Source organism: Papio anubis, chromosome 10 (assembly GCF_008728515.1).
Source record: "Papio anubis isolate 15944 chromosome 10, Panubis1.0, whole genome shotgun sequence".
NCBI lineage: Eukaryota > Metazoa > Chordata > Mammalia > Primates > Cercopithecidae > Papio > Papio anubis.
The window spans coordinates 56,179,421-56,196,467 of record NC_044985.1 but is presented as its reverse complement, the minus strand read 5'-3'; the positions used below and the strand labels follow the sequence as shown (position 1 = coordinate 56,196,467).

Genomic DNA, 17,047 nt, shown 5'->3' with positions numbered 1-17,047 from the left:
AAGTGGGGGTATAAATCCTATCGGGGAATTCCAAAACAATGATTTTGTATTGATTAAGAGGTTGCTAGAATAAATTTCAGAAATCTGTATATCACCATATAACCTTTTTCTGTCCTCTTCATAAAACAGATGTGACCGTCCACAGCCCTCACCTGTAGCCAGAGGGTTTCCTCCATGCACACTTTCTGTTTCTGCCTTTTCAGAGTTAGTTCTTGAGTATATTTGGGCTCAGAACCTTGGTTTCGAAACTGAACTCTTGAGGATAGCCCAGATTTTCTTCTTTCTTTTTCAGCTTCGAGTGTGCCCACAATTGCTAGATAAAATTAAAATCATATTAATGTAAGTGCATTCATGCACAATCCAGCCACAAGCATATTGAACTCCTTTTAAGATTTTAATTTCTTATAGAAAACATTGCCATTGTTTCTCTTCAAATTTCCTGGTAATATGCATTCACACAACTGTGATGGTTCAAATCAAGCTGTCTTTTCCTTCCTTTTGCTGTTAACAATGTTTCAAAGTTAAATTTTCATTGTGCCACCTGGGGGAGCTCAAGAATAAGTTAAAACCTTTCAGCAGTTATTAAGAATCAGTTTCTGGCTGAAGCTCATGAACCCACAGAATACTAACGATAAGTAGAAAAACTCAACACTCCCCCTGAGGACCTAAACTGATTTTCTCCCTTTAAACAGTCACTGCTTATTCAAGTGGCCTCGTGCCTTTGCTATTTGGAAAAGGTCTCTCTAGAACAGCAGCATCTCCTGAGGGCCTGTGAGGATGCAGAACCTCAAGCCCAGTTACACCTACAGAACCAGAATCTGTGTTATTAATAACAGCATCACCAGATGATTGTTATACATATTGAAGTTTTAAGAAGCACTGATAAAGGATAGTTGTCTAAAAAGAGGAATAATATATTTTAGAGACGGAGAAGTCTTTCAACAGTAGGATGAGACCTTTACCTTAAAAAATAAAAGAGGCCGGGCGCAGTGAATTATACCTGTCATCCCAGCACTCTGGGAGGCCAAGGTGGGTGGATCACCCGAGATCAGAAGTTTGAGACCAGCCTGACCAACATGGTGAAACTCTGTCTCTACTAAAAATACAAAAATTAGCTGGGCGTGTTGGCACATGCCTGTAATACAGCTACTCGGGAGGCTGAGGAAGGAGAATTGCTTGAACCCAGGAGGCAGAGGTTACAGTGAGCCAAATTCATGCCATTGCACTCCGGTCTGGGCAACAAGAGTGAAACTTTCTCAAAATAATAATAATAATAATAATAATAATAATAAAGATAAAAAAGAATTAAGAGGTAAATTATATATTTTTGAGTGGATAGAGGGCCTGTCAGCATAATATAGCTCCTACAACTAAACTGCCTACCCTGCACTGGGCTAGAAGGCACAGCCTGTTCTTGATAACCTACACTAATGGAACCTGTAGGGAAGCCAGGATGTGGACGATCAGAATCTCATTTTTTGACTTCAGAACACATTCTTTGTTGGTTCATTAGATGTGGCTGCTAACTGTGTTTTTCATGGGCCAATACTTAAATTACTTACATTCATTAAGCACTCACTAACCATCAAAAGGGAAAGCAAACCAAAGTGTGTGGAGGGCTGGAGAAGGCAACCTCCAGGACAAAAATCTGCTATAGAAAACACAGAAAATTAGTAACTCACATTCTAATATTCACTTTAGAGTTGGAAGAGACCTTTTCTGGGGAGGCTTGGGGTCATACTGAGACGGACAGAGGCAGCACCAGCTTCTAAGTCTCTATCACAAACACAAAAGGTGATTGCTTTCCACAGGGTCTTAGATGCCCAGGTCTCACTTGCCTCTTGGCCACTGCAGGAGTCACTCCTTCCCTCAGCCAGCTGTCTTTCCCTTCTTTCCCCTTCCACCCCCCAGCAGGGTTGGCCTGCTTGGCTAAGCCCTCCCCCTTCCCCTTCAAATCTCAGCTTGGACCTCATCTCCTCCAGGAAGCCTGTCCTGGCCTCTCCTTGCGATCCTAGAGTATTCCATCTCTCCAGTCTCTACACCTAGACCCACTACGCTGTGATTTCCTGATTCTCTCCCACAGTGGGGCAAAGCTGAGGACAAGGACAAGGACCCCATCAGTCTTATTCCCCACCACAGTCCCCAGCAACTAGCACAACACCTGATAGACATATACAGAACAAATGAACAGAAGTGGAAGAAACGGGTTCCCCACTTGCACACTCATGCACACACACACGATGTGACATTCTTATGCTGAATGTGAGCAATTCAGACCAAAATTCAGAAACACTGACAGTTTCAATAGTAATTTTTGTGTCCATCTGGAGAATTCTTTTTTTTTTTTTTTTTTTTTTGAGACTGAGTCTGGCTCTGTCGCCCAGGCTGGAGTGCGGTGGCCGGATCTCAGCTCACTGCAAGCTCTGCCTCCCGGGTTCACGCCATTCTCCTGCCTCAGCCTCCCGAGTAGCTGGGACCACAGGCGCCCGCCACTTCGCCCGGCTAGTTTTTTTTGTATTTTTTAGTAGAGACGGGGTTTCACCGTGTTAGCCAGGATGGTCTCGATCTCCTGACCTCGTGATCCGCCCGTCTCGGCCTCCCAAAGTGCTGGGGATTACAGGCTTGAGCCACCGCGCCCGGCCCATCTGGAGAATTCTTAAATGTCACAGCTGCCAAATGGAATGCTCCCCCTTTTTAGGCCCTCTGCAGCCTTGACATCATCCATTTGTAAGTGACCTGCTAGCTTCACAATGAACCAGATAAAGGCTCACACGCTGAGTGCCCCTCACAGCAAAAGTATGGGAGGTGTGGGTGCAGGAAAACCGCTTATCTGCCAAATTCACTCTAACCTTCCCTAACCCTCCAGACAGTCCACATCATCTTAAAATCTTTGCAGGCCACCTTTGCTGACCCCTTGAGGGGCAAGCCAAGTAGAACACTCATTACGGCTCAATTATAGATATCTATATGTATGGAACACCGCATCTGAGGACTGCTGAGTTAAAGCAGCCTGGTCAAACAATAAGCTCACATTCTTGGATACTGGGAGAAGATTTTAGATGTATTAACTTATGTAGCTTTGTAGAAGTTCTGTCTTAGTTCATTTAGAATTTACTGTTGACGTAAAAGCAATGAAAGCAAATGTTCTTTGAATGTCTTCAAAGGAAAGTTTCACCCATAATAGGCCATCCATAAACACTTGGTTAATGGAGTAGCTACATAACGTAAAAGTAATACACATGGCATCAAGTGCTGCGCTACAGCTAGAAGAAAGTCTGTATTTTATACAGGTCATTAATTTGGGGGAAGACAAGGAGTGCTCTAATGAGATTTCATATCTACAGTCAAACTGAGAGTGGTTTGAAAAAATGGCCATCAGAATAGAATAAAAATGTTTCCCCTTTTTCTCTGGCTGCCTAGTCAAAGAATCACTGTTTTCTTCTGGTCTCTCTAATTCATTTCAAACACTGGCAAAGGGCTTGTTATCCAAGTGGGGTAGTATAAGGTATGGCATTTGGGTAAAAATAACACAAATGATACTGAAAGGATGATAGATCCTGAAGAGTCACGGAACACATTTTCTTGTCATTAAAAGTCACACAAAGAATTGCTTTCTACACTCGACAAAATGCCGGCTGCGTCAAAAAGCAAAGCAAAAAGGCCACAGCTCCCCCTGTGCACAAAGTCATAATCCGTCCACTCTAAGAATGCTTCGTGCAAGGTCTGCAGGTCCCGTGGAGAGACCACACAGCAGGAGACGACCCCACAGACGGGGAGGCGGAGAAACCACCTGCAGACAGCTGGAAATCTGGAAAGATGAAGGCTAAGTGAGCTTATGACAGTAAGAATCGGGTGAACGGGGACTTAAAAAAAAATTAAAGATAGTACATTTATTTAAACTGTTCCTTTTCTTAATTCATTGAACTTTATCACAGGTCAGTATCTTCATTCTGTTGCCTTAGTAGATACATTCATTAGTGTTACATAAAACTTCATATAAAATTAAAGAAGAATTAGAGTACAGCTAAGAACAGAGCTGTGACGTGTGAGAGGATTCACCATCGCAAACCCTAGTCCTTATGTGGCTATTTTTTTCCTGTTTCAAGCAACAACTTTAAGGTTATTTTAATTACATTACATTCTGGAATATTATAAGAGACACCTTTTTAAAGAAAGAAAACAGTACTACTTTAGATAACAGAAAGAACACTTCAGAGGACTCATTACCTCATAGTATCGTAAAGGCTAACAACCATATCAAAGGACAGAATGACCTTGGTCTTCACAAAGTGTCCCTTGGTGGCAGATACAGTACACCAGTATCCCAAACTGCCAGGAGCATGGCCAGACCTGGGATGAGAATTTCCTCATACTTTTCACTTTCCTCTTTGGAGAAAAGATTTTCTTGGAATTCCTATGCCCCTGGCCTTGACTCTGGAGCCAGGGGTCAGGTGACTCACAGCTGAAGAAGTGTGGCTGCTATTAAAACATGCCAGAGGAGAGCTTACTACGGCCACTATTGTTAAAGAGCATCATTAACGGTGTCAAAATTCTTGTCAAAAATCCTGTCTTGCCCCATAAATATGTACACCTACTATGTATCCACAAAAATTAATTTTAAAAATCTTATTTTGAATTACAAAGAAAGGAAGCAGAACAGTATCTAATAAATGACAAACTGCTTTTCATGTCTTCTCAGTTCATCTCCAGCACAACTGTATGCCCTAATGACTATTAGGTATTGTTCTGAACGGATGAGAAAACAAACTCAAATGTTAAGGGACTTGCCCTGTGCTGTAGGGCCAGTCAGCATCAAAGCTGAGACCAGGCCTCTGACCTCTCAGGGCTGGCCTGCAAATTCCCCAGGGGCCTGCTCTTGAGACACAGGGCGGGTGTTCTGGGAGGGAGAGGCGTGGGGAACAGAAGGCAGCCTGGCAGCGAGCCTGTGCCGTGCTCTGGCTCATGCCGTTGCCCTTTCACAACCACCAGCCACCACCCACCACCTCACAACCACAAAATCAATTTTCCACACTGCTTTTCAAAGACAGAAACGGAGGAAATGGTTGTGGTGGCAAATAAGTACTTTTCCAAGCCATTCTGTCCTAAACCATCTGCTCTGGAAAACTCAAGCGGCGACCAAGTGGAGTTTTTTCCTCCCTCACTGTGCTGTGCCCTCCTGATTACAAGGGAGACAAAATATACACTTAATTCTTTACACAATAATTGACAGATCCATGTTGGCCACTACAGTTTTATTTTTCTGTGATTTATGCAGAACTTTCAACCTGGCAGACAGAAAATACACATATTTTAAAGGTACTAGGTACTTACATATTGAAGGATTATAACCAGCGGGTTTAGCAGTATATTCAAAACAGGCTTTAACCTGGAGGCTGAATAAAATCAAACACATATTAAAAGATCCATTATTGCAGTGGAAAAAACCCAACATGTTCCCTAGCTCTCCAATCCCCCCACTGCCCACTGATGATCAACATGTTATAGAAACACTTGACAGACCCTCTTCCCTTTGCCCAGCTCTCCCGACATCTTCCCTGGGGCTCCTCAGGACAACAGAGTCATCATGAAGTGGAGGTGGGAAACGGAGGGGGATCCCACCAAGACAGAGAGACACTCACCATATCCCGCTAGGCGCCCCACACGCTGTTTTCTGGCGGAGGTCAATTCTATTAGGAGTTACTGTGATGGTTTTCTGAATATTAATCACAGGCCGGGATCTGAAACCAAAGGAGTGAAAAACAAGCTCAGCCTCTTGTTACCTTGAATGTGAGACTAATTCACATACTAGATGGCATCCTTAGCTGCCCAGCACAGCTTAAAGACACAGGAAAAAAATACACGTGACGCTTTCCCCCATTGCTGAAGAAAATAACTGTTAATAGATATAAATATATATAATGCACAGCCTCATTATACAATATTTGTTTAAAAACATACACACTTATGAGTACATGTGCAACATGTAGGAGTTTCAGAGTTTTAAATACTTTGTCTCCATTCCTACCCAAACACCCAAGTAGCCTTGTATGTTCTTCCAGACACATGTCAGTTTCTGTTAAAATTATCTAAAATTAAATACTAAAATATATGTATAATTTCAACTAAATGGGAACTTAATTGCCATTGTTCTGTATGTGGCTTTTTCTCATTCATTTCAGAGGTCTTGTCCTATATATACACATAGATCTAGTTCATTGTTTTTCACACCTGATGGCGTTACACCGTATCAGTTTAACATTATTTAACCAGTACCTAATTGGTAGACATTCATGTTGTTGAGCTTTCTGCTTTCACAAACATCATCTATGCACACACTTGAGTTTATCTGTGGGACAAATTCCCAGCAGCAGAATTTCAGAGTCAAAGAATATGTGCATTTTTAATTACGAGTAGTCTTGCCAACATACCCTCTGGAAGAATTACACCAATATACACCTAATACCTGAGATGCTCATGATCAGCGTGTCTACAAAACGTGAATTAATACAGGCAGTCCTGAACTTGAGCGTCTCCATCGTACAAACACTTGCCCTTCTCTTCAGCCTCCCTCGGAGTCTCCCACCCACAACCTTCAGTCTTTGCCTTCCTATTGCCAGGATTGACAACTTTTCTACCCACATGGTATCTCTGCAAGCAAAAACTTGAACTTTTAAACCTCTTCCCACCTCTGTGCTGCCTACTGCAGCCCCGCAAACACTTGAGAAGCTGGGATCCAATTCCACGCCCTACTACGGTTCACGTCTGAAAATACCTTTTCGTATGTTTTGGCTGCCCTGCTCCCAGCAGCCACAGGGGTCTCCAGGGGTCTATGGCCCAACTGCTGCCACAGGCACAAGAAATGCAGGTATGCAGTGGGTTGAGGGGTATTAGTGGGTGGGGAGGCCCACCTCCATTGCTCGCCACCAGAACTCAGAATGGGCCTGGGGTTTCATTACCACGTGGATTCAGTTAGGCTGACTCTGGTGGGCTTGTGGTAAACCCAGCCATTCTGGAGAACAGTGTTTCTATAAGAAAATGCATTCCAAATCCCAAACAACTAGCTCAAACTTCTGGAATCAATCTGTTGGTAGGCTAGAGAGAGCACAAGTCCATTCATTGTGAAGGTGGGGGCCAATAAAGGGTCAAATACTGCCCACATTCCCTGTTTTTCTATTTTCCTTTATTGTTTATCACTCGTTTTTATTTTACATTTAGACAGCTGCTAGGTGCTAAGATACTAACTAGATACATTCTTACGGTTTGAGAGCATATTTAAAAGGCAAAAATTCACAAGTATTTTAAAATCAGTTGCCACAGATATAGTATTTTACATGTCATAGTATTAATGCTTTAGGGTGGCATAAATTTCAAAAGAAAATATTTTAACAGACATTTCTGCCTAGGACATATTTTAATTTGTTTTTTAAACATACAACACACAATTTTGAGGGCACAGTATACATGAATTATGAAAACTATGTCTTTTAACATAGAAAATAAGTCTTATTGGCTTGGCTGCCTCATGTTTAAAATTGGTGTTTATTTACACTACCCTAAAGTGTTAGTACGATTTAGTAGAAAAAATGCCCAGGATTCAAGTCGGGAAGATTTAGGTGCTACATTCTGTCTCTCAGGCTCCAGACTTAAAAGCTCAAGCAAGTCCTGGGCCTCAGTTTCCTCATTTGTAAAATAAGGGGAGGTTAATGCTATTCTTATCAAAGGGTTGTTGAATTTTACTTTCATACTATCTGCAAGTAAAGAGGGAACAAGTGTACAGGGTTGAGAGTCAACCTACTTATGAGGACACGAAAGTAAGGATATTAAAATATCAATTACACATAGACAGAGGCAAACATTTAACTGACTAAAGTTAGGTCATCTTTTGTATTGACAAGGAAGAGATATCCCAAGATTAAATAAAAACCAGATTAGACAGCAGAAGTTACAGTGTAGCCTTTTGATGATACTCTAAAAGTAGAGAGATGCTCAAAAGTTTTGTGGAGGATGGGAATAATGTACTGTACTTTCTATAATTCTATATTATTAACTTTTGTTGTTGTTGTTGAGACGGAGTCTCGCTCTGTTATCTAGGTTGGAGTGCAGTGGTGCGATCTCGGCTCACTGCAAGCTCCACCTCCCAGGTTCACACCATTCTCCTGCCTCAGCCTCCCGAGTAGCTGGGACTACAGGTGCCCACCACCGTGCCCAATTTTTTGTATTTTTAGTAGAGACGGGGTTTCACCATGTTAGCCAGGATGGTCTCGATCTCCTGACCTTGTGGATCCGCCTGCCTCAGCCTCCCAAAGTGCTGGGAATACAGGCATGAGCCACCGTGCCCAGCCTATTAACTTAAAAAAAATAAGAAGAACAACCTGCTACTTTTTGAAAATTAAAAAACAAACAAAAAAAACCCCTCCAATTTTTAATGGTGATTTCCAGCAGTGATGAAAGCACTGGTTAAAGGGAGACTCAAACACCACTGATGGGAAATGTCACACCCTTTCAGGAGGTCATCTTGGTGAAACCGAATCAAAAGTCTTGAAGCACATATATCAATTTCACATCCAGGAATTTATAATAAGGAAATAATCAAGGATATAAACAAAAGTAAGAATGTTTTCCACAGCTTTTTATATCATGGGGGCAAAAAAAAAATTGTGAAGCAATGTAACCATCCAGTGAGAGCCCAGCAGTTGGTTAAATAAGCTCTGAACCAGTCAGAAGATGCCTCATAGACAATTGTTAACTTCATTTTGGAAAAGTACTCAGTGACATAGAAAAAGTCCACTACGTATCCTAAAGAGACAAAAGCAGGTTACAAAATTATGCACAATTATGATCTTAATTTTGTTAAATATACATGGTACAATCACAGAAAATAAAAATAGAAATCAAGATCTTGGAGTTTAATAATGCATGGTGAATTATAGGGGGTTTCCTTCTGTATATTCTTTGTACTGTCATGTTTTATATGTGTTTTGTTTTTTCATCAAAATTGGATCTATGTTTTCCTCAAATACTTTAAAAGATTTTAGAAAACAGGTTTTTATTACATTGTTTACTACCTTCAAAAGACAAAGAAATAGCTTTGCAATTCATATAAACCTTTGAAGTGTAAGTATGACAAATTTCAACCCAAAAGGTCAACATTTTAGTGTAACCTGATTATAGAACATGCTTAACACTAAAATCATAGATAACAGACCTGAAAATAGTTACTGAATCTGAGAGGGAACCAACAGCAACATCAGGGTAGGAATTTCTATCAAGGTCCATGTTTCCAGCAATTGAATATCCAAAATAAGGTGATTTACCCTTGAGAACCTGAAATACAGAGGTCATCCAAATGGACATTATGCTTGCAACATGAGCTTCTTAACTATGCTTTGAAAAAGACACACAAGTTTATTTTGAACTGGAATTTGAGAGTTCACTTATAAGTAAATTATATGAAATTATGTACAAGTCATAAATATCTACATGACCTAACACTTCATACATTTAATTTCATAAAAGTCATCTGATTTACACAGTCTCTCAGAGCATAAAAGACCCCATTTCTGATGAGCTTGTTTATTGTATTAAGTCAGTCAGGCCATTTCAAACCAAATCTCCCTACCCTCCCTACAAGTCTTATTTTTCTCAAAAGAAATTTTTAATTTTTTGTATCTACGTCCTCCATGTAGTTACAGTAATCTATTTTGTTTGCCCAGTTTCATCTCTATTTACTACGCTACTAAAGAGAATATATCACATCTCCTCTCTTTATGCCGTCAGGGTAGAATAACATTCTTTTGCTTTGGATTACTTTGATTCCTAACTTAGATATCTAAGAAATTTTACAATTAGAACAAGCAAGTAATTGCATTTATATTTTCTGAAGGTATCTTCTAGTAATACATTTTTTAAAAATCTATACTATTGTGGATTTGTAAATAAAATTTGTGTGAAAAGTCACTTAAACCTAAATATTTTATTACAGGGCAAAAAGTTGAGACTGTAGCTGTAGAAATCCAGGTTATGTGGTTACCTGTGTAGGTTTGGTATTTATTCCATTTGCAGATCCATGATAGATAAAAACCTTTCCCGTGTCATCATACGGAGCTCCAACTGCAATATCTGTTGACAACATGACATTTTAACATTTTAAGAAACACTTTAGAAACACTCCAGTACAATATTTTAAAGTAAGATGACATAAGCACTATTATTTATTCGTTTGGCTTTTTTTTTTTTTTTTTTTTTTGAGATGGAGTTTCACTCCTGTTGCCCAGGTTGGAGTGCGATGGAGCAATCTTGGCTCACCGCAACCTCTGTCCCCCAGGTTCAAGCGATTCTCCTGCCTCAGCTTCCCAAAGCTGGGAGTAGCTGGTATTACAGGCATGTGCCACCACACTCAGCTAATTTGTATTTTTAGTTTCCCCATGTTGGTCAGGCTGGTCTCAAACTCATGACCTCAGGTGATCCACCCACCTCGGCCTCCCAAAGTTCTGGAATTATAGGCATGAGCCACTGTGCCCAGCAGTGCTATTATTTAAACAATCAAATAATCTATCTATAAATCACAGCCATTTCATAATCTATTATCTACCTGGGTAGCCATCTTGATTAATATCTCCAATATTTTTTACTGCAATGCCAAACATAGAATCTTTGGTTCCATTAAGACGAATTGGCTTCACATTATTCCATCTGCCTTGCTGGTTCATGTAGACATACACTGCACCTCCAACTTCTCCATCTCTATCAAAATACTGTGGGGCTCCAATAACTATATCTTGCCACCTAAAAACATAATGAGGGGAAAGAGTCATGAACCAACAGCTAACATACCAGCAACACCAGTCTAGGTACTAAGGTTACAGAGAGATATAATAGAAAGGCCCTCAACTCCAGAATTTATGACTCAATTATAGCATTTTTTAAAAACCAAGGTAGCCTGTAAAAAATGCCCCAAGAAAAATACTAACGGTAAGAACGCAAAGCAAGTTCCTCAAGTTAGAACCACAGTGCAGCAGGACTCCCATTAAGACCTCACTATTCTACCCCACCCCAACTGGCACCAACAGCCATGGATCTGTTTTTGACTTTATCACCAATCCCTATTTTCAACAGGAGCTGATGCTCCATCAGCCCCATATGAAGCCACAGAACAGAATCATGCAAGTGTTTTCTGAGTTCATTTTTTTCAAATTTTAATTCTCATGGACCCATAATCCCAACATGTAAGTAAAACTGAAAATCAAAAATATAATCCTATACCCTGGGGGAAGGAGATGAATGTCTGTCTGCTGCCATCATACAAATGATAAAGATGGGTTGGTAAAAATGTGGCAGTAAAAATATTCTTTATATCAATCAACCTGAAAGGACGGCTCTTCTCAAGGCCTACAGAAGCTAGTCAAAGCAGCAATGATTTGCAGCATAAAATAACCTGAGGTATTCTCACCCATCCTTGTTGAGGTCCACCACCGCCACATCATAGCCAAATGAAGAGGCCAGACCTTCTCCATCGAATATGTGCTCAGGGAGGAGATGTGCAGACTTCATATCTCTCCTTAGCAAAACCACGGCTCCACTGTGATTGGCTCTGGGAGCACCAGATACAAAAGTGATCTCATCTTTAGAAACAATACCTTTCCCTGAGTCCAAAGAAAAACCTAGAAAAACAAAATATATACAGCCCCTCACATCAATCCATATATTTTAGGCCTATGACATGGGTAACTCCATCATTACCTCTTCCTCTGGCTTCCCACCCCTCTCTCCTCCTGACCTTCCCACCAGCTATCACATTTGTAATATGAGTGACAGAGTTCAGATTTGACCCAAGGACAAAGTCCTGGGGCTAGCAGATTTACTGCTTTCTATGGATATTAAGACTTTCAATGAAAAAACCTATGTATAACTTGAATTTTGAAGTATTCATACATCTTAAGAATCAATTTGCACCTGATTTTAATATTAGAACTATGGTAAAAGGAGATCAAGCTAGATACTGAATTGTCTAGGAATAATTTGGTTATGTTACATCATTTACACAGAGAATACAACCTGACTTGAAGCATAATTGACTGCATATTATAGGGTTCTGCTATAATTTAATGGCCAGTATTTTTACAGGAATAAAATAAAATTGAAGAAAAAGTAATTAAGCTTGGTAAGAGGCATCAATCTCTTTGGTAATCAGACAAAAACAAACGCTATCACCACCATAGATAGCATTTCATTGTTTTGGACCAACTTAGTTCTCAGACACAAACATGCAGACAAAACAATGACTGATGATACATGGTATTTGAGAACCTAGTATAAACAACAGAGGTGAGGAAGTTGTCATTGGTATCAGTTATATACTTGTTCAGAGGGCAGAAAACATTAGGACACTCCCATTATAAAGCATCAGGTAGGATGTCAGATTACAAAAATAAGAGATCTGGTGAAAAGCAAATAGAAGTGCCCATATCAAAACCGTTCAAATTAAGTAAATGTTTATATAGAAAGGTGAAGCAGATGCAGAATAATATAAGCTCACCCTCTTTATTGGGTTTTACTTATGAAAAACTTCACCACTACTGTTACAGTTCTCAAATTGTGAAGTGAATTAAAAAACATGAGCCACCAGATTAGAGAGGGCAATATGGAATCCAGCCATCTGGCCACAGAGCCCCAACCATGGCATGCTTTTTGTGTGTGCTTCAATGGAAACAAAATAGGACATAAAAAGATTTATGCTCCGTATGGATCAAAAAAAAAATGTTAATGACCACAACCAAGACAATTTGTCATCGCAGAGGTCACAAACCTAGGTAGCTATTCATCATCACATCAGGGAATGTGTCAGGCTGCTCCCGGGGAGGCCGTGTTTTATAAACAAACTGATCAGGATCTGTATAGGAAACGCTGGTCAAAAACAGCAAGCCTGTACGCATGCACGGGACGGAAGAAATTGAAGAAAAAGTAATTATGCTTGGTAAGAGGCAGGACAGCCACTGCTGTTCTCGCTGGATGAGGAGGCCACCACTGCATCCGTCAAGCTGCTCTCATTGCCAGCTTCCAAAACCTCAAGCGGATCATTTTATTCCCCCAAACCCTCCGATCTTTTGAAGTGACAGATTCACACACAGCACGGACAAGCCAAATGTAACAATATGAGTTTGATATCTTTCTCAGGCATTCACTTTTGAGGAAATCCATTCTATAAGTGGCAAATGTATTTCAGAAAAAATGCTTCATATTTTCGTATGTTCTGACAGCAAGTACATTTATAAAATCCACAGCCATCCATCTTAAAGACCAAAGTATTGGTTTCTCGGCCAGTGTAATTACAATTAATTTTTGTCATAAGTAATCCCTAAATAAAACATTCTGAGGCAGGGTCCTGCTCTGTTGCCCAGACTGGAGGGCAGCGGTGCAATCACAGCTTACTGCAACTTCAACCTTGCAGGTTCAAGTGATTCTCCTACCTCAGCCTCCTGAGTAGCTGGGACTACAGATGTGCACCACCATGCCTGGCTAATATTTTTGTATTTTTAGTAGAGAAGGGGTTTTGCTGAATTGGCCAGGCTGGTCTTGAACTCCTGGCCTCAAGTAATCTGCCCACCTCGGGCTCCCAAAGTGTTGGGATTACAAGTGTGAGCCACCAGGCCGGGCCTGAACAACTTCTTAATGCGTGTTTACTAGCACATTGTTTGAAATTATTCATATATCTATACCTGTTTTTTCATTTTTTACCTTCCATTGTTCCAGTAATACCCTAACATCTGGGTACTTTTCTCCATTTTCTTAAAAAACAGGTTACTATTTAGAAGTTTTTTATATTTTTTCCAAGAAATCCACAGTAATTATTCTTTATGTCAACTCATACCAAGAATTAAAGCTTTTAAAAGGCTTTGTGTAATTACCATAATGCACATGAATAACTTAGGACACCCATTAGTCATGCAAACAAGCCTTAGGAGTTAAGGAATTGGCCCTTAGACACAGTCTGGGTGTCCTGAAAGCCGCTTTAGCAGTCCTGCTCAACCTCCACTGGGAAGCTTTTATCCATCTGCGGGGCCCTGTGACATGGGGGTCCCAATCCAGAAGCAGGGCCAATCCTCGGAGAACCACAATCACAGAGGGAGGACCTGGAGGTCTTGACTTGCCACTTAAGAGTAACTTTATTAAATGCAGTTCTTAAGAGTATCTCTGGAAAGAGGCACTGAACAAAGAGCTCAGCTTACTGTGAACACCCATGCACATTTTCATGGCTGCATGAACAAACTGTTTCAGGTTATGGAGGCCGCCATTAGCTCAAGAGACAGACTTCCAAGCAGGAAGAAGGATGGACGATTTTAGGTGATAATAGGTTTCTTCCCCTCTTTGAGGGAGCCCCAGTCAGAAAGAAAGGATCCCAGGCATTGGTCAGGTTAATAACGCCTCTAGATCACCAAGCTTATCAAGTTGCAGCAAAAGTGGCCACAGGTCCCGGCCCCACCTGGCCTCTTCTCAGCCTACAAGTCCAGGGGCAGTAGGCCCTGTGAGGGAGTTTCACACAAAGTATCTGAGAAGGTGGGCAAAGGCAGCCATCTGTGCCTGCTCCTACCTAAGTAACTGTTAGCAGGAACAGGAACGAGACTTTCATCATGCTCAGTCTCTCCACCAACTTCATAAGGCCCATCTTCATAGATGTTCATGTCAAAAAAAGTGTTATTCTTTTGCTCTACACGAACAATCCCTAAAGGAATGAAATGGTAAAAACAACAACAAAAAATGATGATGAAACAAAAGAAAATAAATGGTTCCTAATAAACATCCCCCATGCTATCACTAGTTACAGGAAAAAAAATTTGAAGGAAAAAAAGGAAGGACAGAGATGACTTTTATGGTTGTTAAGTATGTTTGCGTAAATTTTTATGAGAAAGAAATTTGAGCCATTAAAAAATGTCCCATGCATTTTCATGAACTGTCTTTATAATGCCATGAAACTAGATGAAAAATGGAAGGTTTGCTTAGTTAACAAAACCTACAGAGAACAAATTTTTAAATGACATGAACTTGATACATATATTTTACGTTCTCTGTAATCCCGCCTCAAGTTGTCCTTTTTCAGCAGTGTAAAAGTGAGACATATTGATCTTTTCTTCAATCACGTTAACCAAGATTTCATCTTCTAAATATTCTTACAATTAGTAATTTAAAACATAAGATTTCATATAGTAAGCCCAAATCACTATATGACTTTAAATGGCAACATTTTAGGTCAGGGTTTATAAAGCAAGAAAACCATATTTTCCGTGAATTAAAATATACATAATTGGTGGATGTTTTTGTTTTGTTTTACCGTATATGGCATTTATTCAGGCTAAAATAAAACTAAATTCAACATGTAATTTCAGTTAGGTCAAAATAACCTGGGAAATACTGTACATGAAGATCCTGTTGGGGTGAGGTGGGGGGCAAAGGGAAATTACCCTTGAAGATTGCACACAGAGAACGGTGTTGAAAATTCATTTAGAACCAGAATCAAAACACATTTTTGAATGGAAAGGGGAACATTTTCCTAAGTTCTCCCTGATGAGTGAAAGTGTTATGTGACTTATATTAATAAATTTCTCAAAAATGGCTTATTTTCAAATCAGCTGCAGTTCTCTTCACCATGGATGACAGGTTAATTGTCTTTTATGATACAGCATTTTCTATGCCTGCTTAATTTCTTCAGAGAAGTTAAACTGCTTAGCAGGAACTGACCAGGTTCACATAGTCAAAAAATGTGGGCCATTTTCCTCTTTACCTCTCCACATCTCCATTTACTCACATCACAATAATCAAACAACTTTTCCTCACATATCTGAAATTATACCTCAAAATTCCCCAATTTGTCTGTAATCTGCCCTTCTAACTTTACTGAATTATTAGCAAAGCATGGCCTTTGAAAATAACATATACAGAGAGAAATGTCCATATTAATACAGTTATTAATGTCCATGTTAATACACTGTTATTTGTATATACCATTATTTAATTCTCCTAAGTTTTCAGATCACTAACTTAAAATTAACACTTCTAGCTTCATGAGCCACACAAATATAAAACAGCAAAAAATACTAATGTTAATTATTATATTCCTACTTAAAAAAGTTAACTACCTGAATTAAAGTACTGGTAGAGGAGAAAAGAACGTCAACACTAAAACATACATTCCACTATTATTAGCTTTTAAAAATCATATTGTTTAGAGATTTTTAATAGCCTACCCAACTTTCATAATATACAAATGTCTTCTAACACATTTTAGCTCAAAATGTACTAAATCATGGTACAAAATCATATTACAGAAATTAGGGAGACATTCTAATCTCTATTTCTATAAATACAAAGGTCATACCTTTCCAGTTGTAAGTACCCGGGGCTCCAAATACAATGTAATGAAAGTCTTTAGTAAAAGTAGCTGCTACACCTTGCTGGCAAGAGCCAAATTTCTCATGGCCTCTCAATCGCCCATCACAAAAGCTCCAATCTCCCCCATCCATATCGTCTTCAATCCTGAGATTCTGGCTCAGGACATAACACCGCCCAAAGATGTCTCGGGATTCCTGCTTCGTATTAACATGCTGCCTTTTTTCATATCGGTGAGCACATGTCTGCAAGCAGATGGAAGAAAGTAGCCCATTCTTGTCTATAAACCTTGTTTTTAAAAAATTACATATAGATAAAATGGTCAATACAGAGGTTAATTCTAAAAAGGATGATTAAGCATGTCCTCATCTTGGGACTGGATCCCAGACCAGCAAATATTCCCCAAAGTGGCACTAAGAAGACCATTATCAAGGCATATAGAAACTAGAATGTGTCTTATTCTCACTGAGAATAATGCTCCAATCCAGGTATTGAATGACAATCTGTATCCATAGGCAATTCATTTGTAAATTTACCTGTCACATAAACAAAGGGAAACACCTTATTTCATTTTCTTAATTCAAATTGGCTTCTAGTGGCTGTATTAACCTTGAGAACATCAGTGTGAAAATGGGTAATTATGTTCTAGAGGAGAGAAATCATGGAC

The 17,047-nt window shown here is 39.8% G+C and overlaps 1 protein-coding gene across 2 annotated transcripts in view; it reads right to left on the bottom strand.

Moving 5' to 3' along the window:
* ITGA6 (integrin subunit alpha 6) overlaps window positions 1-17,047 on the bottom strand; it is a 78,256-nt gene that overhangs the window by 19,972 nt on the left and 41,237 nt on the right. For both annotated transcript variants that reach the window (XM_031651360.1, XM_031651361.1), the window contains exons 4-12: window positions 16,370-16,625; window positions 14,588-14,719; window positions 11,450-11,660; window positions 10,592-10,785; window positions 10,031-10,119; window positions 9,206-9,324; window positions 5,640-5,738; window positions 5,332-5,393; window positions 153-313 (exon numbers count right to left, since the gene is read on the bottom strand). In XM_031651360.1, the coding sequence (XP_031507220.1) occupies window positions 153-313; window positions 5,332-5,393; window positions 5,640-5,738; window positions 9,206-9,324; window positions 10,031-10,119; window positions 10,592-10,785; window positions 11,450-11,660; window positions 14,588-14,719; window positions 16,370-16,625 (1,323 nt within the window). The remainder of the gene's footprint in view (window positions 1-152; window positions 314-5,331; window positions 5,394-5,639; window positions 5,739-9,205; window positions 9,325-10,030; window positions 10,120-10,591; window positions 10,786-11,449; window positions 11,661-14,587; window positions 14,720-16,369; window positions 16,626-17,047) is intronic.